This window comes from Heptranchias perlo, chromosome 34, assembly GCF_035084215.1.
Source record: "Heptranchias perlo isolate sHepPer1 chromosome 34, sHepPer1.hap1, whole genome shotgun sequence".
Taxonomy (NCBI): Eukaryota; Metazoa; Chordata; class Chondrichthyes; order Hexanchiformes; family Hexanchidae; genus Heptranchias; species Heptranchias perlo.
In genome coordinates, this window is record NC_090358.1 from 27,048,115 (window position 1) to 27,064,444 (window position 16,330).

Here is a 16,330-nt window from a genome sequence, read left to right on the forward strand (position 1 = left end):
CACACAAGGAGGACCAGGCAGATAGTGCAGGAGTCCCGAGTGCATCTCACTCTCCAACCAGTATTCAGTTCTGAATACTGGCGAGGGAGAGGGTCCCTCTGGGGAGTGCAACCAGAGCCAAGTCCACAGCACCGTGGATGGCTCAGCTGTACAGGGGGGAGGGAGGAGAAAGGTCAGGAAAGCAATAGTGAAAGAGGATTCTATAGTTAGGGGAGCAGTCAGGCATTTCTGCAGCCACAGACGTGATTCCAGGATGGTATGTTGCCTCCCTGGTGCCAGGGTCAAGGATGTCACTGAGTAGCTGTAGAACATGGAGGGGGGAGGGTGAGCAGGCAGAGGTCATGGTCCATATCGGTACCAACAACATAGGCAGAAAGAGGGATGAGGTCCTGCAGGCAGATTTTAGGGAGGTAGGATTAAGAAGCAGGACCTCAAAAGGGAGTAATCTCCGCATTACTCCTGGCGCCACGCGCTAGTCAGTATAGAAATAGGAGGATAGAGCAGACGAATGCGTGGCTGGAAAGGTGGTGCAGGAGGGAGGGCTTTAGATTCCTGGGGCATTGGAACCTGTTCTGGGGAAGGTGGGACTTGTACAAGCCGGATGGGTTGCACCTCAACGGAGCTGGGACCAATGCCCTCGCGGTAAGTTTAAACTAATTTGGCAGGGAGATGGGCATCAGGATGTAGCAATAGAAAGGAGAAACAAGGGGCACAAAGGATCAGGGGAGAAAGATAGCCCTAGAGCAAGTAATAGTACAGTATTAGGTGGGATCAGACTAAGAGAGTACAAGAAAGTCTAAGACTGGTTTGCAGTGCATGTGTGTAAACAGACAAAGCGTGGTAAACAAGATCGGTGAGCTGCAGACGCAAATAGCCACATGGGAATACGATGTCGTGGCGATAATGGAGACCTGGCTCAAAAAAGGGCAGGATTGGGTACTAAATATTCCTGGATACAAGGTGTTCAGGAAAGATAGGGAAGGAAAGAAAGTGGCAGTATTGATTAAGGAGAATATTGTAGTACTGGAGAGGATGCCCTGGAGGGGGTCAAGGACAGAATCTATTTGGTTAGAGTTAAGAAATAAAAGAGGTGCCATTACACTACTCGGTGTATTCTATAGGCCACCAACTAGTGGGAAGGATGTAGAGGAGCAAATTCGCAGGGAAATGAGAGAGAGGCGCAAAAGCTATAGAGTAGTGGTAACTGGGGACTTCAACTATCCTAATATAGACTGGGTAACAGTAGTAAGGGGCAAAGAGGGGGAGGAATTTTTGAAATGCATTCAGGATAACTTTCTTAACCAGTACGTTTCCGGCCCAACGAGGGAGAAGGCATTGCTGGACTTGGTTCTAGGGAATGAGGTGGGCCAAGTGGAGCAAGTGTCAGTGAGGGAGCATTTGGGGAGCAGCGATCATTGTATCATAAGGTTTAGAATAGCTATGGAGAAAGACACGGACCACTCTAAAGTAAAAATACTCAATTGGTGGAGGGCCAATTTCAATGGGAATGAGAACAGATCTGGCCCGGGCAAATTGGAATCAAAGATTGGCAGGCAAAACTGTAATTGAACAGTGGGTGGCCTTTAAGGAGGAGATGGTTCAGGTACAGTCTAGGCACATTTCCAAGGGGCAGAAAGGTAGGGCAACTAAAGCCAGAGTTCCCTAGATGACAAAAGAGATAGTGAATAAGATGAAATGGAAAAAAGGGGATTATGACAGATGTCAGGTTGATAACACAAGTGAGAACCAGGCTGAATATAGAAAGTTCAGAGGGGAAGTGAGAAAAGAAATAAGAGGGACAAAGCAAAAGTATGAGAATAGACAGGAGGCCAACATAAAAGGGAATCCAAAAGTCTTCTACAGGCATATAAACAGTAAACGGGTAGTAAAAGAAGGGGTGGGGCCGATTAGGGACCATAAAGGGGATCTACTCCTGGAGGCAGAAGGGATGGCTGAGGTATTAAATGAGTACTTTGCATCTGTCTTTAACAAGGAAGAAGATGCTGCCGTAGTCTCAGTAAAGGAAGATATAGTTGAGATACTGGATGGGCTAAAAATTGATGAAGAGGAGGTACTTGAAAGACTAGCTCTACTTAAAAGTAGATAAGTCACCTGGTCTAGATGGGATGCATCCTAGGATGAAGAAAGGGTGGAAATTGCAAGGGTACTGGTCATAATCTTCCAAACATCCGTAGATACAGGGGTGGTGCCAGAGGGCTGGAGAATTGCAAATGTTACACCCTTGTTCAAAAAAGGGTGTAAGGATAAACACAGCAACTATAGGCCAGTTTAACCTCAGTGGTGGGGAAACTTTTAGAAACGATAATCCGGGACAGAATTAACAGTTACTTGGATGAGTGTGGATTGATTAGGGAAAGCCAGCATGGATTTGTTAAAGGCAAATTGTGTTTAACTAAATTGATACAGTTTTTTGATGAGCTAACAGAGGGTAGATGACGGCAATGCAGTAGATGTGGTGTATATGGATTTTCAAAAGGCGTTTGATAAAGTGCCGCATGGTAGGCTTATCAAGTTTGAGGCCCATGGAATAAAGGGGGCAGTAGCAACATGGATATAGAATTGGCTAAGTGACAGGAAACAGAGAGTAGTGGTGAATGGTTATTTTTCAGACTGGAGGGAGGTATACAGTGGTGTTCCCCAGGGGTCAGTGCTGGGATCACTGCTTTTCTTGATATATATTAATGACTTGGACTTGGGTATACAGGGAACAATTTCAAAATTTGCAGATGACACAAAACTTGGAAAGGTAGTAAACCGTGAGGAGGATAGTGATAGACTTCAAGAGGACACAGACAGGCTGGTGACATGGGCGGACACATGGCAGATGAAATTTAACACAGAAAAATGTGAAGATACATTTTGGCAGGAAGAACAAGGAGAAGCAATATAAACTAGGGGGCACAACTCTAAATGGGGTAGAAGAACAGAGAGATCTGGGGGTCTATACGCACTGATCGGTGAAGGGCAGGTTGAGAAAGCGGTTACAAAAGCATACAGGATCCTGGGCTTTATAAATAGAGGCATAGAGTACAAAAGTATGGAAGTCATAATCAACCTTTATAAAACACTGGTTCAGCCACAACTGGATTATTGTGTCCAGTTCGGGGCACTGCAGGAAAGATGTGAAGGCCTTAGAGAGGGTGCAGAAGAGATTTACTGGAATGATTCCAGGGATAAGGGACTTTAGTTTCATGCATAGACTGGAGAAGCTGGGGTTGTTCTCCTTGGAACAGACAAAGTTGCAAGGAGATTTGATAGAGGTATACAAAATCATGAAGGGTCTAGACAGAGTAGATAGAGAGAAACCCATTGGCGGAAGGGGTCAAGAACCCGAGGACAGAGATTTAAGGTGATTGGCAAAAGAACCAAAAGGTGACTAGGAAAAACTTCTTTTTTTTTTTTACACAGCGCGTGGTTAGGATCTGGAATGCAATGCCCGAGGGGTTGGTGGAAGCAAATTCAACCATGGCCTTCAAAAGGGAATTGGATAAGTACTTGAAAGGCAAAAATTTGCAGGGCTACTAGGATAGGGTAGGGAAGTGGGACTAGCTGGATTGCTCTTGCATAGAGCCGGCACGGACTCGATGGTCCAAATGGCCTCCTTCCGTGCTGTAACCTTTTTATGATTCCATGAAAGCTCATCAGCTTGGAAGAAAGCTTCTGCCAACCGAAGGATCTGCCTTAGCTTTCTACCCTAAAACAGAGCTCCCATACACATTCAACAAAAGCCACAATCAGATTTATGGCCTGAGAAGAAAGTTACCACAAGCCTACACCTATTTCCTTCACAAGGGCCCTTACATCCCAGTCATTCTGACACCTGGGACGATAATGCCACAAAGACCATTACTGGCCTTGCAATATCCTGCAGACCCAGCCCCATACTTGAAGGGTCTACTCACTAGAAGCAGGTCTCCTCCTGCAGTGTACAGGCACATCTCTTATCTGCATCCCCAACTCTAGCAGAACGCAGCCTACCCTTCTCATCCCCAAATATGATTAAAACAACTATGGGCATATTAGTTAAAACACACAATGTATGGCCTCCAAAGCACAAGCCCCCATCCCCAAAATCCAAACTACCTCCCGTAAGAATGCAACAAGCAGAGGAAGAATATATAGATCACAATTAGCATCCTGCCCAAGTCTACCTCAGTACAGCAACCTACTTCCAGCATGACTTTTTTTTTATTCGTTCATGGGATGTGGGCGTCGCTGCAAGGCCAGCATTTATTGTCCATCCCTAATTGCCCTCGAGAAGGTGGTGGTAAGTCGCCTTCTTGAACCGTGTAAGATTCTCAAAATTCACAGATCCCCCAAAACTCGGAGGAAAACCCTAAAGAAAAGGACTTTGGTCTCTGTTCTAACCATTTCAGGGTGATGAAATATTGGGCCGACTCACACTTGTCGCACCAGGAAGCATCAACCAGGGAAAAGTACTTTGAGGAATCCACGTCCTTTAAGGGACTCGCTTCCTCGTAAGGGCAGCTGTAAGAATTCTGGGAATTCACCTTTTCCCTGAGTATGGAAAACTTTGGCCATTGACTAAAATCCTAAGATGGAAGGATAGGTGAGAGGTCACCAGACGAATCAACAACACACACAGTGGAATGTGGGAGAATTACTGCTTCAGACATGTCTGTTTTAATGCAAAACCTACAGCAGGTGATCAACACTCAGCACTAATTCGAAAGGCAGTAGGCCATTGAAAGAGGCAACTGCTCCAGACATGGTGGGACCATGTCTTTGTTTTAAAGCAAAACCGATCAACACCTAGGACGTTGGATACAAAAGGAAGCCTGTATACCAGGTGATCAGCAAATCGGAATTAAAACAATGACCCATTGGGAAAAGCAATTGCAACATGATGAGGGGCCATCAAAAGCCATCAAAGATTCTTAAGGACTTTGTAAGAACTGTTTAAACAGACATGAAGTGCTTTTTTTTTAAAGTGACAAAGATCATTGTAAGAGAGGGATATAGAAGTGGAAACTCGAAACCTCTCTCGCTTTTGCATTCTGCTGCTCTTGTTCTGCCTGTCTCTGGAAGGAGAGCAGCTTCCAGCGAAACCAACAAACCCTACGTGAGAGAACCGGTCAGCCAGACCTGCAAGTGCAAAGGATTGTTCAGTTCAGCCAGGAGTTCGACAGCTCGGGAGACGACAGTTCAACAAGGCGAGGGGGCAACAGAGAGGTGGTCAGCAGCTCCAGAAGCAGGCCGACACACAAGACGAAACCAGAGCAACAGCCCCAGTGACCATCAGACACCTCGTGGCAACAAGGGCCGTACGAAACAACCAACCGAATATTACCATCAACCAACCAGGTAATAGCGCACCACCGCGACCAAAGAAAACCAACTCTGGAGAAAACCGAAGATCCGCAAAGTTTCCACTCTACAACCTATTCCTGACTTACCTCTGAGTGAGTTACTGTCAAGGATTCGTTTGGTGAGCATTATCTCTGGTCCTTTAGAGTCCAACTTAGCTAGTAAAGTGGGATTGGGAGGGGTGAGGTATCTTTCTACTGTAATTTCCCTCGTGTGTACTGAAGTGTTCCCCATTTTATTAGAGTGTTAAGATTGTTGTTGTATTTTCTCTCTTGAATAAAGATCAAAGTTTCTTGCACCAAAACCAGTTGTCTGCTGCACTTTGTCACAACCCCCAAATAAGTCCAAGGTCTAGAACCCAGGGAGTGGGAGCGATTCAAACCGCTCAGAAGTCAGAGGTGAAGCTGACACACCACCACCACCACCCCCTACAACTGCTGCAGTCCGTATGGTGAAGGTTCTCCCACAGTGCTGTTAGGTAGGGAGTTTCAGGATTTTGACCCAGCGACGATGAAGGAACGGTGATATACTTCCAAGTCGGGATGGTGTGTGACTTGGAGGGGAACGTGCAGGTGGTGTTGTTCCCATGTACCTGCTGCCCTTGTCCTTCCAGGTGGTAGAGGTCGTGGGTTTGGAAGGTGCTTTGAAGAAGCCTTGGCGAGTTGCTGCAGTGCATCCTGTGGATGGTACACACTGCAGCCAAGGTGTGCTGGTGGTGAAGGGAATGAATGTTTAGGGTGGTGGATGGGGTGCCAATCAAGCGGGCTGCTTTGCCCTGGATGGTGTCGAGCTTCTTGAGTGTTGTTGGAGCTGAACTCATCCAGGCAAGTGGAGAGTATTCCATCACACTCCTGACTTGTGCCTTGTAGATGGTGGAAAGGCTTTGGGGAGTCAGGAGGTGAGTCATTCGCAGCAGAATACCCAATCTCTGACCTGCTCTTGTAGCCACAGTATTTATATGGCTGGTCCAGTTAAGTTTCTGGTCAATGGTGACCCCCAGGATGTTAATGGTGGGGGATTCGGTGATGGTAATGCCATTGGATGTCAACGGGAGGTGGTTGGACTCTCTCTTGTTGGAGACGGTCATTGTCTGGCGCGAATGTTACTTGCCACTTATCAGTCCAAGCCTGGATGTTGTCCAGGTCTTGCTGCATGCGGGCACGGACTGCTTCATTATCTTAGGGGCTGCGAATGGAACTGAACACCACAATCGTCGGCGAACATCCCCATTTCTGACCTTATGATGGAGGGAAGGTCATTGATGAAGCAGCTGAAGATGGTTGGGCCTAGGACACTGCCCTGAGGAACTCCTGCAGCAATGTCCTGGGGCTGAGATGGTTGGCCTCCAACAACCACTACCATCTTCCTCTGTGCTAGGTACGACACCAACCACTGGAGAGTTTGCCCGATTCCCATTGACTTCAATTTTACTAGGGCTCCTTGGTGCCACACTCGGTCAAATGCTGCCTTGATGTCAAGGATAGTCACTCATGCTGTTGATGAGTTTAGGGAAGACGTTTATGTCCCCCAGCCCAACAGCCAAATTGTTTTGACCCTTAAGCACACTGTGCTGGTAGCATCCAAACAGCCACATCAGCAAAACCAAGCTTCTAGTGTATCCAATGTATTCTACCAAAGCACTGTGCAAATTGTAAAATGATCCTCCAAAATATGAATATATGCAACTTCCTGAAATATGTATGTATGTAATTTATTTAAACTTGTTAACAAAAATTGAATAAGACCTCAGACCAATGAAGTACACAAATTCCATAGGAAAAAGTGGCTAAGCACATTTTAGAAGAAAATAACATTGCTCCTTGCGTCAGTTTTGATAGCTTGCCGACACCTGCAAACTTGAAAGTATGAAAATCTACTTAAAATCATATACTGTGTAAACAGTACGACATACATTGTGTGGATGTCCTTTGAGAGATTGTACAAAGCAGCACGGCTAGGTTCTAAAAGCCCTTTCCGGTGCATTGGGGGGTGGGGGGGGCAGCTGAGTAATTGCAAACAGCAGGTTGAGGAGTATAAAAACTCCTAGTTAAATCCAATTTATCACTGAGTGGCACAGTGATGGTAAAACCAGTCAGGCCTAAAAAGTCACATGAACCCTCGGAACATGAAATCACACAAAAGAACTTGTATGTATATTGATGATTAACACATCCTGAGGGTGTCCCAAAGTCATTTATAACCAATAGATTACTTTTAAATTGCAATTACTGTTGTTATCTAGGCAAACAAAACCCGAAATCAGACAATCATCTTAGTAGAAATAACCTGGCTCTGCAAAACAGTCTCTGGTGAGTAAACCAATGATTAGTATTATCCCTTGGGAGGAGCACATGTAAAAGGCCAAATAAGAGGAAGCTGAAATGATAGTAGACTATAATTGATAATGGAGTCTGAGAGTAGACTATAATGCATGAAAGAAAAACTTGGATTTATATAGCACCTTTCACATCCGCAGGATATCCCAAAGCACTTCAAAGACAATTAATTACTTTTAAAGTGTCATCATTGTTCTTTTGTAGGAAAATGTAGTAGCCAAATTGTGCACAGCAAGGTCCCACAAACAGCAATGAGATAAATGACCAGTTAATCTGTTTTTAGTGACATTGGTTGAGATGTACTGTTGAGCTATATACTGTTGACACCCCACATGGGGGAACCCAAGTTTCAGATCAAAATCCCCAGTGAAAGGCAACCCTGAATTAATGACCCTACTGGTCAGCATGTCTGTTGGTCAACGGCATTGCTCTGATGATACACACTCCATTTCTAAATCTTTACAACCTGGAAGGTCAATAGCTGCAATTTTTTTTAAAAAGTGAGTTTTCTTCCTGATGTTATGTAAGGAGTCACACAACACCAGGTTATAGTCCAACAGCTTTATTTGAAATCACAAGCTTTCGGAGCTTTGCTCCTTCGTCAGGTGAAGTGAGGAGGAGTTGCATAAAGGCACAGCATATATAGTCAGAGAACAATGCCAGGCATTGTTCTCTGACTATATATGCTGTGCCTATATGCATCTCTTCACTTCACCTGACGAAGGAGCAAAGCTCCGAAAGCTTGTGATTTCAAATAAAGCTGTTGGACTATAACCTGGTGTTGTGTGACTCCTTACATTTGTCCACCCCAGTCCATCACTGGCATCTCCACATCGCTTCCTGATGTTAGCCTGCTTTGGTACAACATTGTCCAATCTCTCAAATGTTATAACTCATTCATATGCTACACCACCTAACTGTACAGTATCCATTGGACTTTTAATGCTTTGTGTTCAAAGTGAAGATTGATAGTGCTAGGGAATTAAATACTGTATGCACCCACTGACAAGATCAAGCATTCCCAAGTCAAATGTACTATGGCTCAAAAGCAACAGCACATCCACACCATTAGACCAAAACAGAAACACCTTCTGCACACTGAGAATGTAAAGGTCTGTAAACACACTTCATAAAATAATTTTACAATTCCCTAGAACCTCTCACCTGTCATCTCACCTTTATTTGCCTATGTTATAATCCTCGTCTCACCCTTGTCCTGTTGGTAAGACTCAGCAGCAGTAACAGCACACAAATCTGCAATGGCTGCATTTTACAGAAGATATGAAACTGCAGGGCAAAACTTAAGAGCAAAGACACAACCCACACTGTAGAACATGGTGAATTGTATAGCAACGTTCAGATTTTTTTTCCTTTTGAAACACAAAACAGAAAACTGCATTCTCAACTGGAAGACTTCCTTCAATTTTGGTCAGGTCCAAGCATTTGAGTAAAATAACATACAATTCAGCAAACTTACATGTTTACTAAAATTCATAACAGTCCTCTGTAACAGTGAGACACTGACATTGTACAGATTATTTTAAAGCACTTTAAGTCATGCAGAAAATATAATTTTTGAAGTGGTCACAATAAACTGCTACTTTAATAAAATTATTTCAAATTGTCTGTCTTATTTTTGCTGCTGTGTAATGCATTCTCTAAGAGTGGATTTTTAAATATCGGAGTTATTCCCCCCTCTGACTATTTCTATATCTCCACACTACTGCCCTAATCTCCTCAAACTCTCCATTTCCTCAAATTAATATTTCCATTCCACTATTAAAGGCTGGTGGCTTTTATTTCTATTGGTAATCAGGTAGTCTAGAAACTTTTCACATAGTATGCCTGAATAACATACCCAATGCAATACCTAATCCAAGTGGAATCTGCTGCAATTTCTACGTAACTAACTCCTCTTGATCCTACATTTCCATGCCTGTCAAAAGTCAGTTTAACAAGGCACACAATGTATCTACCAGGGTGCAACCCTACAGAAGAATTTCCTCAATAAAATTTTAATTGAAACGGGCAAAGTGTGTCCCCTTTCAGTCAGCAGCACGAGATTTACTAAGGAGAGGGAGACACACAAAATGGCAAGATGGAGAATCTCACACCTCCTAATGTGTACCAGAACAGAGCTAGGTCAGGTGTAGGTGAACTGTGATGTCTTCAAATTTATACAATGCTTTGTGTGTGCTTCACATAAGCCCTGAAAATAAATATAGCAAAATATAAATAGCAGCATTTCAAATTGTAACACAATCTTAATAACACACTACGGTAACACACATCTCCAAACCTAACTTTGTTGGACTTCCAATGGCCTTTCAGCGGGATTGCTCGATTTGTGCCAATTCTGAAAAATGTAGGAGCACCATACAATGGTCTCTGAAAGAACAACTGCACATAAAAGCCCACACTCCAAATACAATCTGATTTGGAATGGTTTTCTTCTTCTGGTGGGAAATTACAAGTGAAAACATGGAACTTGTATGCTTGTGGTGCTGATAGATCTTTATCAAGAACCAATGGTAAAGCATGGAAGTTGAGGCTCCCCAAATTATTCAGTTGGCAAAGGCGGTGTAGTGGAGCCATATATACCAGAAAGAAAAGAACTTTGATTTATAAAACGCCTTTCACATCCTTAGGACATCTCAAAGCATTTTACAGCCAATTAAGTACTTCTGAAGTGCACTTGTTTTAGGTAAACGTAACAGCCAATTTGCACACAGCACGATCGCACAAACAGCAAATTAGATAAATGACCAATTAATCTGGTGGTGTTGGTGGAAGGATAATTCTTGTTAATTGTATCCATATGCTTTATATCAATTAGTGTTAATTGTATTCAGGTGGTGCATATCAATTGGACACTCTTGTATCCTTTATATGAGAGCTGATCTGGGGTATGGGGAGAGTAATGTTGATCTCTGGGAATAAAGGCTTGGAAGCAACTGAAGACCAGGCTCTAGTATTCTATCCTTCACCACCTGGCTATCCAGTTTATTACAAATGTTGCCCAGGATACCTGAATAACACCCTGCTCTTTGAATAGTGCCATGGAATTTTTAAATCCTCCTGAACAGGCAGATGGGGCTTTGTCCAAAAGACAGCACCTTCAACAATGTATTTGGTATTCCACTGAAGTGTGAGCTTAGATTATGTGTTCAAGTCGTGGAGTCGGGCTTGAACTCATCACCTTCTGACTCAGAAGCATCAGTGCCACCACTGAAAGCTACCGAGCTGCCACTCATGTTCAATTCCCTGTCTGTGCTAATACCAACCAAGATGGTAGTAGAAGCTACACTTGTCCTCAGCATCCCTGCGCCAAGAAAGAAAAAAAACAAGCCAGATTTGCCACTCCTGATGACTGTCTAACAATCCTTGCTGGAAAGGGAGTGACAGTGTTAGAGTCTGAGTGAGAGAGTCTGAGCGTGAGTGTGCGCGAGCGAGCGAGCGTCCGTCCGTGCGAGTGAGCGTAAGACAAGGATTGGATTAGGTTCAGCTGCAATTCCCTCACGGTCTAACATGTAGGCAATGCTCACCGTGAATAGGACCACTCAGACTGGTATTGGGAAGCACCGACTGAACTGTACTCCTACAAGTCAGTGACTTCAAGAGAAATGTGACTACATTTGAGGGAGAATTTTTTTTTAAAATGAGTATGTTTGCATTGTAAAAATACAAACCATGGGTTCAGATTATAGATCCCAGTTAATAAAATAGTTACATGAAAATGCATAATTTGTATAATATTTCCACCAAGGTGATCATTCTGTACCAAAGACATGACCACAAAAGTGGAAAACAGAACCACAAGTATACAAAGCATAAGCTTGCTGAGGTTAGTACATGCTAGAAAATGCATAAATTATACTTCAGAACAAAATGCATTCGGAATGTAATTTTGTACAGGTATTTTAGAGCAAAAAAAATAGGATTTAAAGTAAGTAATAAAATATTCAAAAAAGCAAAGTAACCTATAGTTGTAGGAGGAGTTGCATACTCATTTCAGATCACTGTGGTCAGGACTTTCAGATCGTAAGCCACAATTAAAGGGAGACAGAGAAGATACGGGAAGAGGGGAAAATAGGAGAAGGGACAAACAGGGAAGGGGATGGGGGTAACAAGGAACAATAGGGAGGGGAGGACAGAGATCCAGCTCCCAACCCAGGAGCAAAGGAATGGCAAAGCAGGACGAGCAACTATCACTGTGACTTCTGTGATCCTGACATTCAGCTGCACTGAACAAGTACAGCAAGAAAACCCAGAATCATCAATCACATCCCAACCCATCCTCAATTACAGTGACCGCCACCACCCCAGCCTCAAAAAGACCCCCCTCAATTATAGTGATCCACCCGCTCAGGTACAGCGAGACCATCCCCGAGTTATTGACCTCTCCATTACAGTGAAACTCCTCAGTTACAGAGAGAAGCCCCCGACCCGCAGTAACAGTGACCCCAGTTGGAGCTACCTCCTCAGTTAGTGACCCCCTCAGGTAGTGATCCCTAGTTACAGTGTGATGACTCTCAGGTGATCCCCCTAGTTACAGTGTGACCTTCCTCAGGTAGTGAGACCCCTGGTTAGTGTGATCCTCCTCAGGTAGTAAGCACCCTAGTTACAGTATGACACCCCCACCCCCCTTCAAGTAGTGAGTCCAAGTTATAGTGTGACCACCCCCCCCTCCCAGGTAATGAGCCCCCTAGTTAAAGTGTGAACCCCCTCAGGTAGTGAGCTCCCTAGTTACAATGCAATCCCCATCAGGTAGTGAGCACCTTGTTATTGTGACATTCCCCCCACTCAGGTAGTGACCCCCAAAAATTACAATATGACCCCCTCAAGAAGAGAGCCCCCTAGTTACCATGACCCCCCGAGGTAGTAAGCCCCCTAGTTAGAGTGTGATCCCCCTCACACAGTGAGCCCCCTAGTTACAATGAGACCCCCTCAGGTTGTGAGCTCCCCAGTTACCGTGATCCCCCTCAGGTAGCAAGCCCTCTTGTTAGACTGTGACCTCCCCCTTTCAGGTAGTGAGCCCCCTCCTCAGGTAGTGAGCCCCTAGTTACAGTGAGCCCCCCCATCAAGTAGTGAGCCCCTAGTTACAGTGTTACCCCCCCCCCCAATCAGGTAGTGAGCCCCTAGTTACAGTGTGACCCCCTCAGGTTGTGAGCCCCCTAGTTACTGTGATTCCCCCTCAGGTAGTGAGCCCTCTAGTTAGAGTGTAACTCCCCCCTTTCAGGTAGTGAGCCCCCTAGTTACAGTGTGACAACTCCCCCCCCTCAGGTAGTGAGCCCCCCCTCAGGTAGTGAGCTCCCCCCTCAGGTAGTGAGCCCCCTAGTTACAGTAACCCCCCCTCAGCAAGTGAGCCCCCTAGTTACAGTAACCCTCCCCTCAGCTAGTGAGCCCCCTAGTTACAGTAACCCCCCCCTCAGCTAGTGAGTCCCCTAGTTACAGTAACCCCCCCCCCCCTCAGCTAGTGAGCCCCCTAGTTACAGTGACCCCCCCCCCCTCAGGTAGTGAGCCCCCTAGTTACAGTGACCCCCCCCTCAGGTAGTGAGCCCCCTCGTTACAGTGAACCCCCCCCCCTCAGATAGTGAGGGCCCTAGTTACAGTGACCCCCCTAGTTACAGTGACCCCCCCCTCAGGTGGTGAGCCCCCTAGTTACAGTGACCCCCCTCTCAGGTGGTGAGCCCCCTAGTTACAGTGACCCCCCTCAGGTAGTGAGCCCCCTAGTTAGTGACCCCCCCCCTCAGGTGGTGAGCCTCCTAGTTACAGTGACCCCCCCCTCAGCTAGTGAGTCCCCTAGTTACAGTAACCCCCCCCCCCCTCAGCTAGTGAGCCCCCTAGTTACAGTGACCCCCCCCCTCAGGTAGTGAGCCCCCTAGTTACAGTGACCCCCCCCTCAGGTAGTGAGCCCCCTCGTTACAGTGAACCCCCCCCCCCCCTCAGATAGTGAGGGCCCTAGTTACAGTGACCCCCCTAGTTACAGTGACCCCCCCCTCAGGTGGTGAGCCCCCTAGTTACAGTGACCCCCCTCTCAGGTGGTGAGCCCCCTAGTTACAGTGACCCCCCTCAGGTAGTGAGCCCCCTAGTTAGTGACCCCCCCCCTCAGGTGGTGAGCCTCCTAGTTACAGTGACCCCCCCCTCAGGTGGTGAGCCCCCTAGTTACAGTGACCCTCCCCCCCCTCAGGTGGTGAGCCCCCTAGTTACAGTGACACCCGCCCCCCCCCCCAGGTGGTGAGCCCCCTAGTTACAGTGACCCCCCCCCCAGGTGGTGAGCCTCCTAGTTAGTGACCCCCGCTCAGGTGGTGAGCCCCCCCTCAGGTGGTGAGCCTCCTAGTTACAGTGACCCCCCCCCTCAGGTGGTGAGCCCCCTAGTTACAGTGACCCCCCCTCAGGTGGTGAGCCCCCTAGTTACAGTGACCCTCCCCCCCCCTCAGGTGGGGAGCCCCCTAGTTACAGTGACCCTCCCCCCCCCCCTCAGGTGGTGAGCCCCCTAGTTACAGTGACACCCACCCCCCCAGGTGGTGAGCCCCCTAGTTACGGTGACCCTCCCCCCTCAGGTGGTGAGCCCCCTAGTTACGGTGACACCCCCCCCTCAGGTGGTGAGCCCCCTAGTTACGGTGACACCCACCCCCCCAGGTGGTGAGCCCCCTAGTTACGGTGACCCTCCCCCCTCAGGTGGTGAGCCCCCTAGTTACGGTGACACCCCCCCCTCAGGTGGTGAGCCCCCTAGTTACGGTGACACCCCCCCCTCAGGTGGTGAGCCCCCTAGTTACGGTGACACCCCCCCTCAGGTGGTGAGCCCCCTAGTTACAGTGACCCCCCCCCCCTCAGGTGGTGAGCCCCCCCTCAGGTGGTGAGCCCCCCCTCAGGTGGTGAGCCCCCCCTCCTAATTCTGGCCATGGCCGCCGTTAGCCCCTGTCCCGATCTCGGTGTTTAAACGGATCTGGGAGCTGACGCCGCGGAGATTGTAAAGCTCTTACCCCGACCGCCGCTTCCCTCCGCGGGCAGGTACCGCTCCTATCACCCTCACCTGCCCGGGGCCTGGTGTCACCGGGTTGGTCGGTGCTGTCAGAGCGACCGGTTCGGGAACATCCGAGCTCATCTCGGCGGCCATGAGGAGCGCGCGCAGACTGGCGGCAGCGCGAGCGGCCCCACACAATGAGCCGCACTCAGTGCGCAGGCGCGGGCCTGCAGCCGCGTTCCCGGATGGGAGGGGGCGGGGCCTCAGGCTGTTATTGCCCGCTGGGGTTGCCAACCCTCCAGGATTGCCCTGGAGTCTTCACTAATTGGAGATCAATCTCCAGGGCACAGCTGGGGGCAACCCAGGAGTAAAAAAAAACCTTTGAGCCATTAAAAAAAATTCTTTAGACGGTTTTGTTTGTTAATTTTAAAAGTGTTTGGAAGTTGGGAAAGAAAAGGTTGCTTGACTGACAGTTAAGCATCATCCAATCTGGTAATGAAGAGTCTGTTTGCTTTCCAATTGGTGTAGGAAGGCATTGTGCGGGGAGAATGGACATGTTTGGCAACCAACGGAGGGAGCATGGGGGGGGGGGCAGTTAGAGGGAGGATATCATGTGATGAAACCTCTCGGATTCCATCCAGACAGAGTTTACAACCCAATTGTCAATTTATGGAGTGAGACTCCTTTTACGTTAATCTCTTCTAGTTTTAAGGTAGCTCCTTCTGAAGAATGTGTATCACTCTATGTGTGTGAATTGGTTTAGAATCTCACTCCTTTTGATCCCTGGTAAACTTATAAAGTGAATTCACCGATGCAATACTCCAGACAGAGAGCCTCACCATATGGGAGCACAGGCCAGAGACTGGGCTGTAACACTAAGGCATGATACTCTGTTCTGCACTCTCATCTGGCAAGGCTTTGTATCAGGAGCGGAGCTTCGTTGAATTTACCCTGATATCCCTAACGTTGACAGCTCTATCTATCTGATTAAAAATGTTCAGATCTGGTCATCTGATTGGTCCATTCAATCCGTGTCGCCTTCTAGTGATCTGATTGCTTAATGGGAATTACCTGATCTATAACTCAAATGCTTTTTTTCAGCAATTTGGGTGGTTCTTGGGAATCACCTGACCAGAAGGGATGGGGACTCCTAAGAGCTGTTTTATTTAGCACTGGCATCTGCTCTTTCGCCTCGCTTCACATCTTCAAGACCCACTCCCAATCTGAAACTCACCAGCCAGGAGTCAAAGTTTTGCCTCTCATGTCTCCATTTTCATGCTTCCAACCTCTTAGATGTATCAACATCGAAAAGGTCAAGATAGTGAGATAATCGTGATAAAAATGGGGGTGTGGGGTGACAGCCTCCGAGTAGGGGATGTTTTTTCAAAACCTTTCATCTTTCAATACATTTTTCTGTGATATTTTATAAAGAAAATTAATTTAGCCAAAAACCACTAGCCCTTTGCTGTGTCCTCCTCTGTGCCGAACTTGTGCTTCCTCATACCTTGGCTTCAAAGCAGGAGCCATATTCCTCTTATGAGAAAAATGAATACTTATAAAACCAAGCCAAGCCTCACAAAACTCCATCCTTTAAGGCCAACCATGAAATGCAAATCGGGTGGGTTCTATAAAGGACAGGCGATTGGGGTTCTGCCACATTTCCGCTCATGGGGTGAGG

At 46.9% G+C, this 16,330-nt stretch overlaps 1 protein-coding gene across 3 annotated transcripts in view; it reads right to left on the minus strand.

Annotated features, from left to right (window-relative positions):
- Positions 1-14,861, minus strand: part of arnt2 (aryl-hydrocarbon receptor nuclear translocator 2) — a 316,675-nt gene extending 301,814 nt beyond the window's left edge. The window contains exon 1 of one of the 3 annotated variants that reach the window (XM_067971628.1): positions 14,672-14,861. In XM_067971628.1, the coding sequence (XP_067827729.1) occupies positions 14,672-14,805 (134 nt within the window). In that variant the 5' untranslated portion in view covers positions 14,806-14,861. The remainder of the gene's footprint in view (positions 1-14,671) is intronic. The other 2 variants (XM_067971629.1, XM_067971630.1) reach the window with 2 other exon arrangements.
- Between the last annotated feature and the right edge of the window lie 1,469 nt (positions 14,862-16,330).